Genomic DNA, 22813 nt, shown 5'->3' with positions numbered 1-22813 from the left:
CTGATTATGGCATTTATATGTAGTGTATGAATCAATCCACACTCAGTAAGGTCCTGAACAGTTTACATTGAGGCTACAGACATTTTGCAGAAATCAGTTTTGCTGCTTGAATTTAATTCCTGCATGAGTATAATAGCTGACATTTGGTAGTACAAGAATTTAGCATGAAAATTATGTATATTTTATTATGTAGGAAATGTACATCATGGGCAGGCAGGAGTCATGTTTGGTGAAGAATAGTATCCTGATTTCCCAATAGGCATTTTATTTTATGTGACAATCCCAAAAACAATTATGATCCGCAAAAGACAGATATATACACAGCATACAACTTACAGGCATAAGAATAAAGCTTGAGCTGGGTAAGCTGAGCACAGGCAACTGCTTCCATCGCAGATACCCCTGGCATATGTTGGCCTTATATGAAAAGTAGAGCACCACAAGGAAGTAAAGAAAGAAGTACCAGCAAAGAAGAGAGAAGTGAAATCAGTGTGTAGGAATATGGAGTGCCAGGTGCACAAGACATTGTAATGATATATTAGACATGCTCCTCACACCCAGTAGTCAATAGCTAATTTCTCACACCCAGAAGTCAAGACCTTGATGGGTGTTCAGTCAGAGTAGCATTGACTGGATAAGAGATAGTAGCTAAGCTGTCTGCTAGGAGTGGACATACTAGATTAGTAGCAATTGGTATTTGGGAATCATAGTTTAGATTACAAGCAAACTACAAGGATATTTCCCCTCCCTAATATACATGAATCTACTGTGGACTTCTGCCCAGATCATGGTGCACCTGTCGCTACTGCCCATTGATTATATATCTAGTGTGGCAGAATTATCTCTAATAATATAATGAGGATGATCATCACTCTATACTGAGGGTGGCAAGCGGAGAACACGTCCACATTCTGTATCCTACATCTTGGGTCAGTTGGGCACAAAAGAGTGAGTCTGTTTGACATGAGTTCATATGCCCACAATATTGCCTCCAGCCCAATTCTTCAATTCATTGTTTTTTGTACTAGACACTCTTGCCACACCTGATCCCATCCAATATTTTTGTTTTATCAACCTATAGTTCATAGTTCATACATATAGAAGTTGAATGTGATTCAAATATCAGCCAAATTAATGTATAACTTTTTTTTTTCTTAGGGTGCAATTGTGGGACTTATAACAGGATTTTGTATTTCACTGTGGGTTGGAATTGGAGGGCAGCTTTACATTCCTCCGCCCGAGCGGCGTTTACCATTGAATCTCAGTACTGCTGGCTGCAACTTTAGCAGTTATGACATAAATAACAACTGGACCTCAACTAGCAACTGGACTTCAACTACAGCAGTGCCAACAGTCACGCCTTTGATGCCCATGGAAGACACTGAAAGGTAGGTAATTTAGCTTACATATAGATATTATTTTATCAGGATTTTGTATACCATCACTTATCAGGAGTAAGAAAACGCCATACCACTTGTTGCTTAGAACGGTGATGTTGGAAGTGAAGAATTGGCAATGCTAGTGTTTACTTGAAACTTCTCTAAAAACAATATGTTAGAAATCGGGTTACTGGTTGACTGGGGGTGAGCCCTGGTCAAGCAGCAACCACAATACCAATCAGGGCAAGGCACAAGCAAATCCCCAAATTAACCTGTGCACACCTTCCTGGTGGCTTGGCACAGATCAGTCAGTTTTAACTTGGAGGCAATGTTTAAAGTATTTGTGCAACACATCAAACAGTAAAACAGTAAAAACACCACACAACAAAATCTCACACCAGGCTAGAAAAATAGAGACTAATTTAATAAATAAAGCAAGACCAAAATGACAGAAATCAAATCAGTAGAAATGGTGTCATGAATTTTTAAAGAATAAACTGTAATAGAGCATCCAAAAGTATAAAGCACCAACCACAGCTTTCTGGTTGCACTGCACTGGGTCAAAGTTAAAAGATCAAGCCAATCACGATGGAGCGAAGGTCGGATACAGTCCCAGATCAGTCCTGATAAAGGTTTAACTTCTCAAGTTTTGTGCCAAGAGCCCCATCCATGTGGAAGAGAGCTGCAGGGATCAAGGAGAGGGTCAATAGCAGTAGTCAGTGTGGCATGAAGAGCTGGCTAGGCATCGTGGATAGGTGGTCTGGAGGCTCGCGATGTCGGTCCTCTGCAGAGATCAATGATGGCTGTGCAAAGAGATGGGCTGGTGGTCGCTCGAGCTGAATTTCAGTTCAAGTTGCGGGGTTCAGGTGCGAACAAGCTCGATCGCAGTCCCAAAGTGCCAAAAGCTTGATTTAAGAGCATGCCTAGCCACACCAAGGGTCCAGGACCTGAGGGGCACTTGAGGAGCCTTTTATGTTCCTGAAGCTCAGATCAGGACACCATCAAACTAGCCCTTTGAGCCACTCTGGGGTCCTGGGTTCAAGATGGGTAGCAGGTCTAGTTCTTCCTCCCCAGTCAAGAGGGCAGTAGGCAGAAGATTAGCACAGCAGTGTAGTAGCTCCTTCAGAGCAGCAGTCCAGCAGAGTGAGGTATTTTTTTTATATCGTGCTGCCCTGGTTCTGGAAGGTGAGAGAAGCTTTTAGACAGTGGCTTTGAAGTGCATGGAATTTCTTGCACCCCCTGCCCTAGCTCAAAGCTGGCTGAAGTGAAAATGCAGGGTCACCAGGCCCTTTGTGTGAAGGCAGAGAACAGGCTATTCATGTGTAAGTGGTGCCCCTTATCCTGCCAGTAGATTGCCCCCTCATACACACCTAATCCCTCTCTTACGTGACTGTCTGGGAGGAATTTACAAAGTCTAACTGTCAGTTATACGCAGTCATGTGACCCAAGACAGGCTACAGGCAAGAAAGGGAAGGAAATGGCAACTTTCTTAAAGAGGCAATATTATAATTGTAATGAAAACGCCTACTTTACTATTAATAAAGGTATCTCATTACAATTTCATAGACACCTAACATGAACTGATTATCTTTTTCTTTTTAGAAATTGCACTGATAAAATGAGGACATGTAAAACTTAAAGGTACATGTCCTGATTTTTAAATACATTGCAACCTGCCATCTGGGCTGTCCAGGGCTAACCCTAGGTGTGATTTATATGTGTTAAAAAGGAAGTTTTTGGGCCTGGCAAAAGGTTTACTTTGCCAGGTCGAAATGGTTGATTAAAACTGCACACACAGGCTCTGCGATGACAGGCCTGGGACATGTCTGAGGGGCTATTTAAGTGGGTGGCACAATCAGTGCTGCAGTCCCACTATTAGCATCTAATTCACAGACCCTAGGTACATGTAATACCACTTTACTAGGGACTTATACGTAAATGAAATATGCCAGTTGGGGATAATCCTATATTACCATGTTTTGATGAGTGAACACATGCACTTAGCAGTGGTAAAGTGCACAGAGTTATAATGACAGCAAAAACGAGGAATGGTGGTGGAAGGCAAAATGTTTGGGGGAAGACCACGCTAAGGCTGACAGGTCTAACACAATAGTTTTTAATATTTTCTTAAACCTTAGGAGAGTTACTTCCATTCTTATGAATGCACATATGTAATTTTTTAACTGCAAATCAAAGGAGCACTCAAGATAAACATAGTGCACAACATAGTATTAGGTACAACAGAGCAAGATACTGGAGAAAAGGGGCAGTAGAGGTTTGGAGGCAGTGAATTTTGCAACATTATCATGGAGGAGTAGCAGGCTACAATAATTAAGAGGCAAAGGTGAGGTTAAGGCACACTAAAGGTGGAGTCTGTGAATTGTGAGGTCAATGTGCATCAAGGTCTTGTCCGAAGCAACAAGGCTTCAGCTTTTTCTGGAATTGGAGAAGGGAGGAGGCAGGCCACACCTGGATTGGGATGAAAATCCTGATCTGCATATCAGGATAACGACTGACGTCTTGTTTTCACATTCCCGAACTTTATGATCTAAAGAATGTCTATGCTGCTGCAGGTGTTGTACAACCCCATGAAGTCTTATATTGGTTGGCAGGGTTGCTTGCATCTTAATGTTGGGTGACAGGGTTGCTTGCATTGATTATCTTATTGACCATGCTCTATGACTTCAATTACTTCAATGAGGTATGCTTAGCAAAGAGAGCCAACTGAGTTCTCAATGGGTAAGTGGAATTCTGTCATACTTACAAATAAATGTTGGTTAGGCAGCAAGGAGCATGCAGGATGCTGTTTAGAGGGTCAGGTTGGTTGTCAGTGATTATTCTTCAACAAAAAGATCCTATCGCTACATTACATTATGTCCTTCATTATCTGAAAGATTACAATCATAATTTAGAAGAAGAGTATTACAGACCCCTCCAGTTGTTTAAAGAAGGGGAAACACTTCGAGTTTTTTTAAAATACCCCTCACTCACTGAAAATTAATTCAGTATCATGCTTCATCATTGGGGTCTTCCGTCCCTCTACGGGGCGGGGGGTGCTACGACCTACGTAGACGCAGGAGCACTTAAATTTGTGAGAAAAGTTATGTGTCGTGCATAAGGTGGTAGGGTCGAGAAAGAAAGTGGTGCAAAATTTAAAAGTTCCCTGGCTAGTTGAAAAAATATAATTTATTGCCTTTCCTAGCTGGAAACATTAAAAATGGGGAGGTATAGATGGTGTACTGCCATCCCCCTGGCTTTCTTCTTCAGGACCAAGAGCGATCCCTACTCCAATTCTATAATTCACAATGTACATGTGCCTAATATTCTTTAGTGCATGCACTTCATGCCCTAATGTGGCATGCAAAAAATACCCTGTTGGTATTTTATCAATGATCTGTAAAGGAAAATGGGAAATAATAAAACAAGAAACAGAATCAATGATGAATTTTTTGTACTGCGCATGAATTGCACATCACCATCATGTAGGAAGGACAGATTAGTGGTGAATACCACTGTGATATATTTCTCGTGGTTATCACTAAGCACCACAATCAAACTCTAGAGTGGGTGCTGGGCTGCCCAATGTTGAATTAAAAATGCTCACAAGGTTTAAAAACACTTCTCACGATTGGCCTTTAAACAAAATGTTTGAAACAAACAATCAAATGTAACAAACATTACTCTCATCCACAGACACATGTACTCCTACAAAAGCCTGTGATGTAATACAGGGCATTGATCGATTGATATATTATAATTCATCCATACTTATTGTCATAGTGATTATACATACATAAACTCAATGTAGTATTTGCCTCAAGATCTGTCACGGAAGGGAAGGGCGCCTGTAGTCAGACACTGCAGGAAGAATAGTGGAGATTAAATGTTTTCCGTTTTTCAACAGATAAGCTTTCCTATTATGCATCAGAGGGCAGCTGTCTTAAAGACTTGCCATCGTCTTACTTACATTCTGAAGGCTGCACACTCTACCAGGTATTACCTTTTCGTAGCTCTGTAGAACGGTTTGTGAGCGTTCGGAGCCCGTACTTAACTTGCCAGCTGATTGAGAAAGCGTGCTAAAAAATGTAAAGCGGGTGAACACTAGAACGTGAATTACACGAAATGGCTGCCTTGCGTGTGTCGTTCGAGTGTGTACGAAAAACAGCACTTCCTGCCAAAAAATCTCGCAGTATTTTCAGGCTATTTTCCATCGCGCTCCTGGGAACAATCGAATAGGTAACTTCTATTGAAGGATTGTGAAATTATGAAATTACTATGATGTAAACAAGATTGTGTTGTGAAAAGGAGACTGGTCTCATACGGATCATGACGATTTTTTTTAGGTATGCTCTTTATTTTTACTGCCTGCTTTACATGAAAAATTCTTCATCACAATGTTTTTTAAACAAACTGGCCTTCATGTGAAAGATGAATAGGGCTCATCCAGAGGGTACTTATTAATTCCTCGGTATAGAGATGCCTAGCTCAACCACCCGGTCCGTGTTTCTCATCTTTAATGGAGAGTATTAGATCTAATGGTGGAATCATTTGTCTTAAATAAAGATAGCTCTAATGGGTGAAGGGATAGCATTGGCCCCTAGGACATCCGAATGAACGCATCAAGAGGTCACAAAATTGCCTTTTCACAGTAGTGGTCATGAGGTGTTCATACTGCATGTTTACAGTTGGTTCCAGGGAATTTCATCATTCATACCTATATCATGAGTCCTTAAGCAAAACACCCATCGCTGTTCTTTGTCAAATAGGTACCTCTCATTTTGGACCTGTTCTATCACTGTCCAGGAGATTTCTTCCCACTTGTGTCCCTTTTCAAAGAAACATATAGCCATTTTTGTAGTGTTCTTTTTACATTTGATGTTACTCTTGTGTTCTCATATTTTGATTTTAACGGGGCGTGTGGTCATGCCTACGTACTCCAGCAGGCATGGACATGTAATCAGATACACCACATTTTTGGTGTTGCATGTTGTGAAATGTCTTTGGTCCCATCTAATGCCATTGTGGAAGATCATTTCTTTGCTTTTTTTGGTCAATCTACACATATTACACATTCCACATGGGTTATGGCCTGAGACTTGTGGTAATACTGTTGTTTGTATAGTAGGTTCTCTCTCTCTTGGTCTGGTGTGCACCACCATATCTCTGATGCTTCTTCCTCTTCTCTGCGAGAAGATAGGTTTTGGGAGATTCATTCCTCCACTGTTCAAGATTCGCCAGTGTTTATTCCTTTGTGATTTGATTGGAATTAGTATTGAATGTTGTAATGCAGATTGGACGTTTTTCTTCTTCTTTGTATGGCAGTGGCTCAAGGAGACTTTCTCGGCAGTTGTTCCGAGCTCTTTTGTAGCTTTTTCAATCACCTTTCTTTGCTATTGGCGTTTTTCAAGTTTCTTTTTTAAATCTCCCGATTGTTGTTTAAAATCGTCAATCTCCGTGCAATTCCTCCTTAGGCGTAAAAATTGTCCATATGGGAGGTTGTCACGGAGATGTCTCGGGTGGAAGCTTTGGTATAATAACAAGCAGTTTTTAGAAGTGGATTTAAAATGGGTTGTGGTCACAAGTTTTTCTCCTTTAGGATATATATTCATATCTAGGAAGACTAGTTCTTTGTTTGTTGTGGTGCTGGTAAATTTCAAAAAATCGTCTTGACAATTAAGCCAAGTAATGAAACGTTTTACTGTGGTTTCATCTCCATCCCAGATGATTAGTATATCGTCAATATACCGTTTCCATATATTTATATGGTTGTGAAAGGGGTTGTTGACATGTAGGATTTTTTGTTTCTCCAACTGATGGACACACAGGCCAGCTATACTAGGAGCAAACGTGCTCCCCATGCTGGTCCTGTGTTTTTGGAGGTATAAGGTCTTGTTGTATTCAAAGAAATAATTTTTTAGTGCCAGATTACAGCATTCCATGATCACGTTTCGTGGTGTTTGGTATTTCCAGTCTGTGTAAAAGAGTACATCCTCAATGATGGGCAAAGTCTTGTTGTCGGGAAGACTGGTGTAAAAACTTTCCACATCACAGCTGTTTCTCTGGGTCAAAGAGCGTTTCCTCTAGTAGTGTTAGAACATCCTTTGTGTCTTTTAGATATGTGGATGTTTTTTGCACCAAAGGTCGTAGGTATGCATCCGCAAATTTTGAGACGGGTTCTATGAAACCTATACCTGATACTATCGAGGGGCCTGATGGAGTTTCCAGATTTTTGTGTATTTTAGGTATTGTGTAAAAATATGGTGTCTTTGGAGAACCTGTGGTCAGGAAATCTCCTTCTTTCCTGGATATCCATCCATGCGACCGTGCTTCCTCCACCATGTTTGCTATCTGTACCCATATCTGTTCAGTTAGGTCTTGGTTCAGGATTTCATAATTTCCTTCGTCTCGGAGGAGGCGTCTGCATTCCTGATCATACTGATTGACCGACTGTATCACGATCGCCCCTCCCTAATCAGCTGGTTTTATTATCAGGTTGGTGTTCTTGGCCAGTTCCTTGATAACATTGCTCTCTTCTTTCGTGATGTTGTGAAAGACTTAGTTAGTAGTAGGGTCTATTTCTTCCAGTTCTTTCATAACGGCTTTCTCAAAAGTAATAAGTTCCACAGGTAAATTTGACTCTGGTGGAATGAAGGTTGATTTAGGTTTCAGACCTGTATCTCCATCTTGTTTGTCTGTTTGTTCTTTGTCTTTGAAGAAGACTTGTAACTTCAGTCTCCTCATAAACTCCTTCATTTCCTTGCACAAAAGGAATTTATCCAAATTTGCAGTTCATGCAAAACCTAGCCCTTTTTCTAGAACCTTGATCTGTGCAGTTCTTAAGGCGAAATTTGGCAGATTCACCACGTGATTAATTTCCTGCTCATTGAGGCCCCCGTCATGCTCCTCATTGATAGCTAGGTCTGCTCCTCGTCTCGGGGTGTCCAGTGTACATTGTTTCCTCTCCAGTTTCTTCCTATGTTCCTTCCTTGGCGTGACCCTAAAAAATGGGTCTGTTCATAGTAGGGGAAATCCTGCGGAGGGTAGTTCCATTGGTTGTATGCTCCTTGCGGATGTTGGTATGCAGGAGGTCCGAAAGGATGTACTGGATATACAGGTGGGCCCTGATTGTGGCCCCAACCTCTCTGTCTATGATATGCTGGGCGCCTGTTGTTGCTCCTTCCTCCTCAATATCTTGGACTCTTCTCTCTGTTGGAGTCTGAGCTGTTAGATCCTGTCTCTGATGAATCGTCATCTGTCGTCATCTCTTGATAGTTTGTCTGGGGTTTGTAATCCTCTCTAGTGTAGGGATGTACCCTTTTATGGCTGAAGTAGCTGGTGTCCTTTTTTAGCTTGTTATATTTGCTTTGTTTTAATGTCACTTCAAAGTCATTCAGAGTTTTATTCAATTCATCAAGATGTTTTTTGAGTGCACTAGGTGATTCGTAGCTCTTCAAACGTACCTCTATTTCCTAAATTTTAATCTTCAGTTCCTGTGCTAGTCTGCCAGCTGTCTTTAATATTACCACCAGCCAGTCCCCAGTGCAGTGCCAGGATATTAGAGACCAATCCTTTTTAAATGTTTTGCCATGCTGGAAGATAAACGGCTCGTTTTTGACTATCAACCCTTGTGGTGCTGCGTTTGCCTTTAGACATTCCGTCATTAGAAGACCATGGAGAGCAGTTTTTATTTGGGTCCGTCTCAATTGTGCTATATCATCCCAGTCATTATTCTCAGGTGTGGGTTCTGGTGTATTTAAACCTTCAAAATTATTTAGTGAAGCTATAATGTTGTCTATTTCTTCCTCTGTGAAGGTAAGTCCCGTGTTTTCTGCCATTGTGTTCGTTTTTATTTTTACTTGTGTGTGTAAATTACTATGTGTATTTCGATCTTTCGGCCGTTACAAAATGATCGTGAGAAATGAAAACGTGAGTAAAGAAATGGAAGAGGATATGTCTGTACGTCTTTATACCTCTGCCAATGGGGGTTTTTGTGTGTACTCCCACAGCTGCAAAAATTCATCATTGATTCCATTTCTTGTTCTGTTCTTTCCTCATTTTCCTTTACAGATCATTAATAAAATACCAACAGGGTATTTTTTGCATGCCACATTAGGGCATGAAGTGCGTGCACTAAAGAATATTAGGCACATGTACATTGTGAATTATAGAATTGGAGTAAGGATCGCTCTTGGTCCTGAAGAAGAAAGCCAGGGTGATGGCTATTGAAACATGTTGACCCCGTGGAAGGCTACTCATTACAGTACACCCTCTATACCTCCCCATTTCTTATGTTTCCAGCTAGGGAAGGCAATAAATTATATTTTTTCCACTAGCCAGGGAACTTTTACATTTTTCACCACTTTCTTTCTCGACCCTACCACCTTATGCACGACACAACTTTTCTCACGAATTTAAGTGCTCCTACATCTACGTAGGTCGTAGCACGCCTCGCCCCGTACAGGGACGGGAAGACCACAATGATGAAGCATGACACTGAATTAATTTTCAGTGTGTGAGGGGTATTTTAAACACTCAAAGTGTTTCCCCCTTCTTTAAACAACTTGAGGGGTCTGTAATACACTTCTTCTACACCATAATTATTGTAATTTTTCAGATAATGAAGGACATAATGTAATGTAGCGGTAGGATCTTTTTGTTGAAGAATAGTAACACGAGGAGGATGATTCTACCCTCATCCCTCTTCACTCCCCCCTTTGTTTTTGATTTATTGGTTGTCAGTGATGTCATTGAACAGAACGTTGCCTCATTTGATATGGAGTGGAACACTATTTAGATGTCATAGTTAAAGTGTGGTTATGGTACAATGATCTTTTCTTTACAGAGCAGAAAGAGTTCATACTGGGCTTTTTTTAATCTTCTGAAAATCTTGTAGAAACTCTAGCATTTTGTATTTTTGATGAGTCATGGAGGGAAGCCAGAACAATTAATCAATGATAGCTAGCCTTGCACTTGTAGTTTGCTATCAGTGGAGATGAGCATATATACGATTTTGAGGGTTTGCTTCTGAGGTGGACTAAGCAAAGTTTCTAGTTAGTATTATAATCTAGCTCTCCTGCTGGTGAAAATTCTACTGGGCTATATCAGTTTATTGTTTAACATGTTCAAACCATGTTATGTATTAATAACACAATGTGAACAGCATATTTCTAATTAAAATAAACGCTACTCATTGAACATTGCAGTGAGTAGTACTACCTCATAGGTGCAGGAGACAATGCAAGCTAGGTTTAAAAACCTGAACGATATAGTACTAAGGGGTCTAAGCCAATGGCCTTCTCCATAATGTACCTGTACAGCAGCCAGAGTTCTAATTGCTTTACCTCACCAGAATCAGGGCCACTAGAATTATGCAGCAAGGGTAGTAGCGGCTCCTGGAGGGAGTGCTGTGGGGCGGTGGGGCGGGGCGGGGCGGGGGAGGGCTAGGGTGGGGGGTTGTAAACTCCGGCATACGGACGAACCGAGGTAAGTACATAAATAAATAAATAAAATGAATTACATTGCACACGCTGCATCGCCATTTGGCGTAGCAGCGTGCGCAATATAATTCGTTTTATTTAAGTATTTACCTCGGTTCGGCCATATGCCGGAGTTTACTAAACCCCACCCTGCCCCTCCCCCACCCCCACCCCACACTACCACACCGCAGCACTCCCTCCAGGAGCCGCTACTGAGCAAGGGAGGACCAAATTATGTGGCATGCCTTACTAAATTATGTGGCAAGAAAATGCTAATTGTGCAGCGTGATGCAGCACATTTTGTGATAGTATCAGTTCATCATTTTGTCATTTACTCACATTAACACTGTCTGGACAAAGAGTTCACCTAATTCGGACTAGTTGTAACTCAAATGCAGTATTATGCAACTGAAAGGAAGCAGCCAAATGTTTGCGATTTGCACTCCACTGCAATATTTTTTGTAACTTTTCTTCCATTTGAGCTAGAAAAATGTTTTTTTGTTAAAATCTGCAAATTATGCATCAGATGATGGATTATGTGGAAAATCCATAACTATGCAAAGAATGGAGCAGCCTCAAAATGGCATATTTCCGGTGACCCTGGCCACAGTTAACTTTGTTCCATTTAGTATGAACCCCTAAAACGACAAAAGTACTACTGGAAAGGATAGAACATGCCTTTTGTATTGTATTGTATTGTGGGCTTATATAGCGCTAGAATCGACTCCCGGAGGAGTATCTCCGCGCTTCAACCGCTGGGGAACCCGTCCTGGCTTTCCCTGAGAGATGGTCCCTGACGGGAATCTCCAAGGTGAAACCAGGCATCCCTGGCGGTCTGGGGGGGCCATTGTGAAGATGAGGCAAGCTAATGCCCAGAGTTGCCGAGTGCGATCCCTGATTAGTGTAGGCACTGAGGCGAGAATTATCAAGTCCGCTGACCCTGGTCCAAGACCCTGCCGCGTCGGGAATTGAACCCTGGTCCCGGGCCGTCCTCTGCCTTCGGGTCTGCCGCCTCTAACCAGTGAGCCACACTACTTGCAAAGTCTAATGAACTTTTTTTGTCCAGGGCTTCATAGTGCTATATTGGAAGGAAGTGGATTACTAATTGAGGTATTCCACCACAAATAGTAAAGTCACTAACTTGTTACGTCCAGTCAGTGGTTTCATAGGGCTCAGAGCAGACAGGTTTAATTTAGATGAGAATGTGTAACTCATTTAGAAGTATCAAAACAGTTAAAAAGTCAAAAACACAATACAATAAAAATCTCACTCATATATGTAAAATCCAGGAAAATTTAAGGAGCAATTTGACACCAAAAATGCAATAAAATAAACTGGAGATCAATTTTCTGAAGAGTTAGGAGAAAATTGCACCAAGAATCACAAAGCGCCACTGGTGGTCAATGGCTGCAGTTGGCAGGAATCAAGGTGCAGTTTTAGGCTGACCCCACTAGGGCCTTGGTCAGGTTCAAAAAGTAGATTGGCCTCGTGAGGGCCTTGAAGTAGGGAAGTTCAAGCATATCTTCAAGTCCCAATTTGAAAAGGGACTTTGGTGTTTTTCTGAGGAAAACCTCATCTCTCTGCAGGAGAATCCAAAAATCCAAATCAGTGCAGTGGAACTTCTAGCAGGGTGCTTTTCACATGCGGTTTGTCCTTTGGAAACTCTGGAGATCAAGTTTTGAAAAAGTTCCCAAACTTCTTTTTTTGTCTAAAACAACCATGGTAGCACACTTCTGAGGCCCCCAGGAGCACAGGGGGTGCACTTAAATACTCTCTGGTGTCAGGCAGAGGGCAACAACCAAGTCCAGCTACAGCAAAGTCCAGCCCAGGTCCAGTTGCCACTGGTCAGCTGGAATTTTTCACAGGAATGTCCTTTTCAGCTTTATTGTGTTCCAGGAGCCAGCCAGGGAATCAGCCTCATGATCTTTGGAGATATTTTTTTCCCTTAGATTTCAAGTGGAGGGGGATCCAACCTCCTAAGGTGCTTCTCACAGGTCAGAGGCCAAGTGCAGCAGGTTCAGTCTGGCTGTTACAATTTCGCAAGTCCAGCAGTGTTCCGAGGAAGGCTAGGTGAGGGTCCAGCTTTGCAGTGTTTACCAGCTTGTGGGTGGAAGTCACTATAATACACTCCTAGTCCATCTCTGAGCAATGGAGTAATGGTTCCCAAGCCATGAGCTGTAGTTCCTGTTTGCTTCACTGCAAACAGGCCCAAAATGCAATGTGTCAGCGTAAAACCAAGAGAGCAAAGGTCTACAGCCACTCTATAACTTGGGCTCTGGGGCTGTGGGTGTGAGTGGAGTGTGTACTATTGTAATTCTAGTGTCCTCCAAAATCTAACACCAAAATCCAGTTTGAAGCTAACACTACAACAAACCCAGAAACAGAAGTTTGTTAGGCCAAAAGCAGGGTCGTTCAGCAACCACATAGGGGATACACAAGAATTGTCTTAGTATCCTGTTCTCTCCCTTTCAAGTGCATACTTTGGGCATATTAAGGATGGCTGAAGTTTTTCCATTCTGTTTCCCTCCCTTGAAAAAGCAGGGTCGTTCAGCAACCACATAGGGGATACACAAGAAGTGTCTTAGTATCCTGTTCTCTCCCTTTCAAGTGCATACTTTGGGCATATTAAGGATGGCTGAAGTCTTTGGCCACACCAAACCACGCTAAACTTCTGTGTGTGTGTGAAGGGAGTGTATTATGGTAATCCTAGTATCCTTCACATCTAACTCTAGAATCCAGTTTCAGGCAGTCCCTGTACACCAAAAATTACTCAGAGACAAAGCTGAGCTGGTACGACAAAGCTGAGCTTTCAGCACCCAGCCAGTGAATGCACACACATTGTTTTTCCATTCTGTTTCCCTCCCATGAAATGCACTTACAATGTAATATGAAAAATCCCAGCAGATCTGCAGGTCTTGACATTCCAGCAGGATCTGAAACTGTAATATGATCAAGAGGCCTACTGTGATGCAGGCCAGCCTGCCTGAAGGGGCAAAAGAAGGGTACAGGCCTGGTTGGTAACTACATCTGCTTGTGTCAGGGTAGGCCTCTTTGAAGGTATTCAAAGCCATTGGTCCAGCACACAGGCCATCCCATCAAGGGAGCAACAACACTTCCTCAAGCCCAAGGCCTTTTGTCACTGTCCTGCGAGTAAATTCCCACTGGCTGGCAGAAGGGGGGGAGACAAATACATATTTCACTTCCAGGGACATAGCCAGCCGCCTAAGATGGTGGATTCAACCCTGTGAGGCTGATCTCTGGCCCAGAAAAAACCATGCTCCCACCCAGAGAGACATGAGGCAGGTGACTGCCTCCGCTTGCAAACCGTGCAATTTACCAAATCGCGGGGCTTAAGACAAGAAGCCCTGGCCCTAAATCTCTTAATACCAATGGCTGTGAAAGCAAATCGTCAGGCGTCAAGCAGGATCAAGGTATGCATGCAGGTATGGAAGGCTTACCTTAAATAGGTGTAATAATTTAATGTAAAAAAACTATCAGTGCGACTATCATGTATCAGGTCAGAACACAGGTTGAGGGCCTAGGATAAAAATATCCATGCATGATCCTGGTATCACAGTCTTTATTCTCTATTGTTTTTGCTATCTGCAAGCATAATTGGGATGTGTGGTTATCAGTATTTGGTAGCCAGAATTATGGGAATTTGTGACTGTATGGTTACAAATAAAGATGAGTGTTGCTAAGAGGAAAAAACTCTGTGGCACTCTAAGAGTATCATATCTGGAGTCTACTGCACTTTCCTTTGGTACTTGTAGACTTATTTCCTTCCTTTCCCACGTGCAAGACCACATGTACTAATGGAGCTGTATGAATCCTGCTGGCTTCAGTGAGTTGAATGAGTGGGCTAGAATGCATGTCTTACTGTCCCTTGAGAAGCAACACAAACAAGACATGTAAAAGCTAGCAGGAGAGAGGGTGATAGTAAATACCCCAGACCTGGGAATTGCTGTCAAAGCCTCCATGCTCACACCACTACCATGTGTGACCAAGCAACACTGTGATGCTACTCCCCACCAGAACCAACACTTCATAAACCCGAAACCCTTTGTTAACCCCTACTGGGTGCTGTTAAGGGATTTTGAAAAAAAAAGCAAACAGGCCTAACGCACAGAAGACTTTGCATTTGCAAGGCAAGCGTAAATAGCTTTGTGATGCAAACCCCAAATCTACAGTGCACAACCAATGATTCCACTGACAAATTAATGTAATCCCTAATGTGAAACTCACACTACCTGTACCACTATTCTGATCCCTGTGACATTTAAGGGACAAGGATCACCAGGGAAACACATTTCAAAGCTAATTCTAGGATCCACAAATTTATGTAAATAGATTCCCACTCCATACTTATTAATAAGAAAGCTGGTTTGTAACTATTTGTGAAAAGTGCCTGTGAACGGCAAGTAATTTTAGAATCACAGGTATTGGCTAGAGTTGGAAATTTTCCCTCTCTTCAACGTCTCTCTGCATTTGTGTTTGCCTGTGTAAGCAGAAGCTTAACCCTATTTTTGCCTGGCTATAGAACTCAGTGCAATTTAGCCCTAGTAAACAATGGTAAAAATGTTTATGCCCTTCTATTTGTCTGGCTGTGTAGGGTTAAACTGTAAATCCTCCTTTGGCATAAAACCCTCCTTTTAAATATTTATAAGCCATCCCTAAGTAAAGCTTCTTCCCATTAAGGCAGGGTACATGTTATTTAAAAGTAGGCCATGTTAAGGTTAATGTTAAACATGTCCTTATAGTGACTAGCACTTGAAATATATTTTCACAGAAGCAGGGTTGCTTGTTCCATAGGAAAGCACTGGAATAATCATATTACGTTTCATAAATGGTATCTCCACCTAGCAGATAGCTGCAAATTACATTTTTGGGACTTGTTGAAATACTTTTTGCAAGTCCAATTCACTAGTGAAGTGGAAATTGTAATAAGCATTTTGGAAAGTTGACTTTTATTAAGGCATCTTTGCCCTGCCTGAAGTCCCTGGACGCTATTGTTTTAAAATACATTTTTGTTAAAATTTCAGATAACATGAAAGCATTTTTTATGAAAGTCAAATTGAGCACAGAAAAGTGCATACAATCAAGACAATATGTCAGGGCAAGCAGTATTGTACAGTGCATGATACTTATTATTGAAAAACAAAATATTTTGTGCACCGCAATATTATTTGTCATTGAGGCTATTGGCTCAAAAGCGTAAGATGTCAGATAAAATCTTTAGTGATACCTGTATACGAAGAAAATAAGTTCTAGTTTGCAAAACTACAAGGCAACAGTAGGTTGGAGGACATTGCTGTATATTAAACAATGAGGGTATAATAGCATGGAGAGCTGGGCTTAAAAATAAAGTAGCTCAATCCTGCAACCCTAAATATATCAGGGGGACTTGTAAATAAACTGATCCAGGTTTTCAGGGTGGTTGGTCATCCTCTTTGTATGGTTCTATTAAGTCTTGAAGGATTGCATCCCAATATATCGCCAGGGAGGACTTTCGCAGGCCCTGTATATTTCTTCCCTGTGTAGAGCCGGTGGACTTGAAATCATCTAGCAGAAAGGGCTACAGCTTCCAAGACAGAATTGGGGTGAGTATTTTCACCCAGTGTATGCTAAGCTGCAATAGGTTGTGGTTTCACAGGGTTCTGCCTAGGTAAGACATGTACTGAACAGAGGTGAGTAGATCTGCAGAGCTCACTATTCGATTTAGTCAAGCATGTCATCTATGGGGGTGGAGCGTGGAGGGGCAGAAAGAATATGCTTTAGACTGGGTATTCCTAACTCACCTCACGTTGACTAGAGATCAAAGATGCAGCCAGTCGAATAGGGCTCTGGCAAAATTGATAGCTGGTGTGCCTGGTAGCGGGGGTGTGATCTATTCTGTTTGGTATCTAATATGGAGTTAACGTCTCCCGTGGCATTCGGGAGAGGAGTTGGCCAAACGGTTAGGGCGCTCGACCTCCGACCTAGGGGAACTGTGTTCGAGTCTCAGTAATGACGCTAAACTTCCTGTGATTCTGGGCAAATCACGTAATCTTCCCGTGCTTAACAAAGAATGTGTGTCCTCATGTAACGCAACTGGAGCTATGTAAGCGCTCTGATACCTGATTGGATTCGGGTCAAGTTCGCGCTATATAAAACTCTGCAAAAAAAAAAATAATAATAATTTATAGTATAGCGGGCCAATCAGAAAGCCTCTCAGAGAGGGATTCTAAAACTGTGGTTGCATTTGGTGAATATATGCAGCCAAGTACTAACTGCAATCTATTTAAGAACCTATTTGACACGACATAACGGCCCTCTGGGCCAAATAAGGAGTCCTTGCTCACAAAGAGCACCCCCAGACGAATTCAGTTTGGTGCCCCTCTGTCGAACAAGGAGTGAGAGGTGCAAAACAATTGGATCCTCCATCTGCAGCAGAGGCAGTTTGCAAACAAGAAAAGGTGGTTTTCAAATGTACTAAACCCATTTAGCGATTCGCCAACATGTTACCAAATCACTAAAGGGGTTTAGGAAATCATGAGGAATTGCTATTTTAGTGTGTTTAGGGTGTTCCTTCCAAATAGCGATTTCTTATGGTATGCATTAATGTTTTACGACCAAAATGTGGGTGCAAAACATTCATATTTTACCAGAACTTCATAAGAGGTCGTAACCCATTTGCAAATGGGAGGGGATCTGCCGGAGACCTTTTTCCCTTTGTAAATGCTCCCAAAAGCATATTTTAGGATTAGGCAGTAGTCAGTAAGACCACTTTCTACTCTTAAAAAAAATATTTTTAAAACTTTTCTCTTTTTTCCAAACATATCAATTTCTTTTTTAAGGAAAATGGAGTGCAGTTAGAAAAAAACAATTTAAAAACAAGCAGGCCACCATCCCTGTGATGACAGCGAATTGCAGTAGGTCACGATTTACCACCTACCTCATGTATATTCATGAGGTCTGTCCAATTATGACCCACTGCGATTCGGCATTTTGTAAAACCACTTATTAGTACATGAGTTGGTTCGCAAAATACCGATGGATTGACTAAAGCTGGATACACAAATTGTGACCACTTTATCGAATCCAATGGATGTACATCTGGCCCTGACATCAGTTTGCAATCCGCAAATAAGTGAAATACTCCACGTCCTGCTGTTATGAGGTTATCCTCCTCACTGAGTTCCACATCAATAACCTTTCTGCCATTTGCTTCCTGCTCTTTTGTTATGAAAAGCTACTGTTAAAAGGTTTTCCAAATCGTTAAATTTGTGTAGTAAGCTATTATGAATCAGTATTTGGAAAGGGCGTAAAAAGGCCATATCCTCCAAATGGCCATTCCTTTTGGCATGTATTAATGTTTTGTGTCTGAAATCTGGTTTCAAAACATTAATACTTTACCAACTACTGAAAGGTAGTGGTAACTCATTCGCAAACAAGGAGGGGTTCCCCCAAAATCTATTAGCATTCGAAGGCGGGACTAATTAGAATAGTGTTTGATCTAATGTCCTGAGACACCAAGGGTAAATATCAACCATCAATAGCATCAAGTAAGCACTGAATGCTGCAGGAGAGGTAAGGAAACACACATATTACAAAAATATTATCCTCAAATAACTACTTTTTCCAAATTAGGGAAATATTTACGAATGAGAGCTCTTCATCAAAGTAATTTGTAGTCTTCGAAATGGAAGACATTGAACATTATTGATCTTCACAATTGCATGACACAGTGTGCCATTGAGACACTCATGGGTGAGTAGCCGCTCTTTAAAAACCCTGATTGATTGAGAGTGTGGCTTCCTGAAAATTGCCCCTCTTACACATGAATATTTTGTTATTAAAGTTATCTGAGCAATATCACAGTTATTTAATACACAAATTATTTTACTAATTGGCTCAAGTTCAAAAACACTCTCCGAAGAGAAATCTGCTTAGGGGAGTTCCTTTCACACTGAGAAGTTTCATTTCTAAGCTCAGATTTAGACAAATTTAGACTACGCGTTAGGGAAAGCCATGGTTGGATCTGCATGAAAATACATCAGTGCAATGGACAGTGTAGTCGAGATCATTTTTTCCCTTATTTCACGTATTTTTGTTATATGCATAGAGTGTAGGAATGTAGATCTACTTCTGTTAAAGAGCTTACTTCTCCAAGCCTAGGTCGTGTATATGCCTGAAAAAGTCATGCCTGCGTAGCTTACGCTAGATTCACAAAATTATAATGAGGCATAAATGCATGCTATATAAAAGTTAGTAGTTTACCAACACATGTAGATTTTGCACTGGTAGTTTTTAACTTAAGTCAGACTAGTGGGGGTTCTCAAGGGTGTGTGATTTTGTGTTGGAGATTAGGAAAATGTCATGCATTGCAAATATGTTGAGCCCCACCTAGTCTCAATTAAATGGTGAGCCGCAAACATTCGAAGTGTATTTCCCACTTGTCAGCTTATCTAACTTACATTTCCAGGAGTAAGTTCTGTAGAAAGTGAATAAGTAGGGTATTTTGATACTTCAGGGGGTGGTTAGTAGTGAGTCCCAATTTTGAAACTCCGAGTGGGAGAGAATGTGCCAGTGCGGCATGCTTCACCAAATTCTGAGGTGCCCAAAATTGCAATGTTCAATATTTTCCCGCAAGATTTGCATCAGGCTGTACTTGTTGAAAACCATGTAGATAAAACAACAGTGTGGGAATGGAACAAAGAAAAGATGAGGTGCAGATTTACAACCCCCTTGCGGCACTTTTGCTCCGCTGCTGCATCACTTTTGTGACAGGGCGGCGGCGTAAGATACACGGCCAATATACAACGTGACGCATCTAGGGAGATGCGTCACTTTGTAAAGTCCTCCGTCACATTATACCTGCGTCAGGTATAATATATGCAGGGTGTGCATTCCCACGCAGAAAAGCCTCATAATCTACAAGATTTCACTGCTTCACTTCTAGGACGCCACTGCGTCAAAACCTTGCGCTTGCTTCAAGCAGGTGTAAGGAGTGACGCAGTGTAGTGGGAATAGGCCTCAAAATGCATTGCTGGAGTTGCGTCGTGCTTGCGACACGACTCCAGCAATGTGTAACTTTTGCCCCAACAGATGCGCCAGAATTTTTGACGCATCTGTCAATCCTTTCGCCATGGTGCACTGTATTCTAAATGGTGGCGCAAGAGTTTCTCAGGGTGGCGCATGGAAAGTGACACATCTCTACAGATGCGTCACTTTCTTGTAAATCTGCCCCTGAAAACCCAAGTACAAAGCATCTGGCTGGAATGAGGGGGCATACTTTTTTAATGCATCCTGTTTACCTTTAATCAAAACTAGCTGCATTTAAAAACAATCATTTGCAATGCAATAGGTCTCACATTTGCGAGAGTTTCATAAATGTGACACCTATTGGATTACAAATGCTAGTTTGTAGAAAGGCCCATGCAGCACTTTAACTTTAATGTCAGCCATGCCCCTTTCTTTAGAAGAGACATGTCTAAAGAAAGGGGCGTGGCCACAATTAAAGTGAATGCGCGGTATGGGGGTCTTTCACAAAAAAAGCATTTGTTTGGCTAGTTGACAAACAAATGCTTTTTTTTGTAAAAGCGGCCCATACCGTGCTTTCACTTTAATGGGGGCCACTCCTCTTTCTTTAGACACAGCTCGTCAAAGGAAAGAGACTCAGCCGACATTAAAGTGTAAGTGCGGCATGGGGCAATAAAAAAAAGAATTAAATAGAAAAAAAAACATGCGGCCGCGTTTGGCACAGCAAGTAAAGCAGAGGCGTGGCCGCCACTATCAGCATGGCATGTCGTGCTATGTAAATAAAAAAGAAAGCATTGCGTGACAGCTTTCTGTCTGCTGAAGGCAGGAGAAAAACATTAAACGAAATAGTGCACAGAGGCTGTAATTATAGCCTACCGAGCAACAACACATGTAAAAGTGAGTGTCCTCATGGGAGGTTGCAAACAAAGACAAGGCGATACTAAGGAGGGGTTCACAAGCCTATTAACGAATCAGAAGCCAGCATTTACGAAGTACACTGACACAAGCCAATGAAAAATATGGGCGAAGAGTGGGCAGGGCTTGAAGTCCATACTCTAATACAGCATGCCTCGCAGATCAGCGCATGTGCTGCTCAGGTTCGATCTAACAATGATTGCTTTGTTTAAAAGCAAACACAGACAAAGGAGTCTGCTGATCCCTGCAGGCCACCATCCCTGTGATGGCAGAGAATCGTAGTGGGATGCAATTTTCAACCTACCTCAAAGATTCATGAGGGAGGTTGACTTTCAACTTCAGTATTTTTTTTACCAATCTATTAATACATAGGTCGGATCGCAAAAAACTAATGCATTTGGTGGAAACTAATGTACAAAATACGACCCCTTTTACCAAATAAATTCTTAGTAGATGTGGTCCATGGTATATTACTCCTTTTTTAGGTCTCGTCTAGCGTTGCAGCGCGAATGCGTTGCTATCGCTTTGCGAGGCATGCAGTATATACTGTAGTGTGGAAGCTTCGTGGAAGCTCCACCCACTCTCTGCCCATTGGCTTTTGTCTTAAATTATGCCTTCCGATTGGTTTGAGGCTTGTTAGTCCCTCCTCATTCATCATTTGTATCCTTCCACGGCTATTGGCCCCTTTACTCCTAGCACTATTTTCTTTTAGGCCTCGTCTAGCGCTGCAGCGCGCATGCGCTGAAATCGCTTTGCAAAGCATGCAGTATATACTGTGGTGTGGAAGCTTCGTGGAAGCTCCTCCCACTCTCTGCCCATTGGCTTTTGTCTTAAATGCTGCCTTTCGATTGGTTTGAGGCTTGGTAATCCCTCCTCATTCTTCATTTGTATCCTTCCATGGCTATTGGCCCCTTTACTCCTAACACTATTTTCTTCCCTGTCTCCCCACCCCATCGCCCCCTCCCTCAATCTGTGACTTTTCGACCTCCCCTGTCCCTCCCCCCACTCTCGATCGGCACTTCCGTTTTCATCTTTATTATTGCCACCTTGAAATATGTGCATTCAAGATGCGTGCTGTACAAAAACTTCTCTTGTTTAATGAACTAGATTTTAATGTTACTCTAAATAGGTAACATTCGGGGTATGCATGGCAACTGACGCCTCTTAGTTCACAAATGGCATTGTTGTTGGGCAGGAATGTTTTAACTCATGCTTAAAACAAACACTTTTAATAACTTCCTCTCAATTCAGTGCTATAATCTTGTGTACTGAGGTGATGTGCTAAACAAATGCACTTTTTTTTATTCTGAAGAGACATTATCTCACATTTACATCATGTTTACTGTATGATTAACATGCCGATCATTTTCACGTCTCGCCCACTGGCTCGTATACGCTTGGCTCTTCTCCGGCTGGCTCTACCTGCTAATTAATATATTGGCTTGCACACCTCTAACAAAGAGAGATGAATGGCTACATGGCAGTGAGCCCGGTAGATGGTAGAAAAATAGACTGGTGCAGACAAACAGACAAAGTCAGTCTCCATTTGCCTCACGTCAGGATCATCACTTTCAATAACCTGGAAATCTGCCGGCAACTCCCGCATGCCCCAACCTCATCCCCCTCACCTATTCTTAGCAGAAGCGGCAGATTCTGAGCTGTGTGCTGGTGCAGAGGAGCACGGCAGAGTCTGTAGAAGCGCTAGGATCCCTAGCCTCTCCGGGCGGGCACCTAAGCCTTCCAGGTGCCTTCACATTCAGGATAAATGAATACATTTTGTTCTGTGCTTTAGTCGCCCCCTCTGTGAGCACTGTCTGGTAGATGAACCTCTGTGTTAATAAACACATTCAAAGAAGTGGTTGGGTACAAACAAACAACAGCCACAATACCGTACATTTTGAACGTGTAGTTAAATAACTGCTCATCGAGTACCTAATTGGCTGATCATTCCATGGCACTACCAAAACTACATTTGGACACATTTGCTCAACTGTAAAAGACTCCCTTTTATGGGTCATTTAA

The 22813-nt window shown here is 41.9% G+C and overlaps 1 protein-coding gene across 1 annotated transcript in view; it reads left to right on the top strand.

The window, feature by feature from the left end:
• Positions 1-22813, top strand: part of LOC146855939 (sodium-coupled monocarboxylate transporter 1-like) — a 363001-nt gene that overhangs the window by 261566 nt on the left and 78622 nt on the right. The window contains exon 12 of the mRNA XM_085650685.1: positions 1159-1388. Coding sequence (XP_085506811.1) covers positions 1159-1388 — 230 coding nt within the window. The remainder of the gene's footprint in view (positions 1-1158; positions 1389-22813) is intronic.

The sequence above is a fragment of the Triturus cristatus genome, chromosome 4_1 (genome assembly GCF_964204655.1).
Source record: "Triturus cristatus chromosome 4_1, aTriCri1.1, whole genome shotgun sequence".
In the NCBI taxonomy this organism is placed as follows: Eukaryota; Metazoa; Chordata; class Amphibia; order Caudata; family Salamandridae; genus Triturus; species Triturus cristatus.
This window is presented reverse-complemented; position numbering and strand designations above follow the sequence as displayed.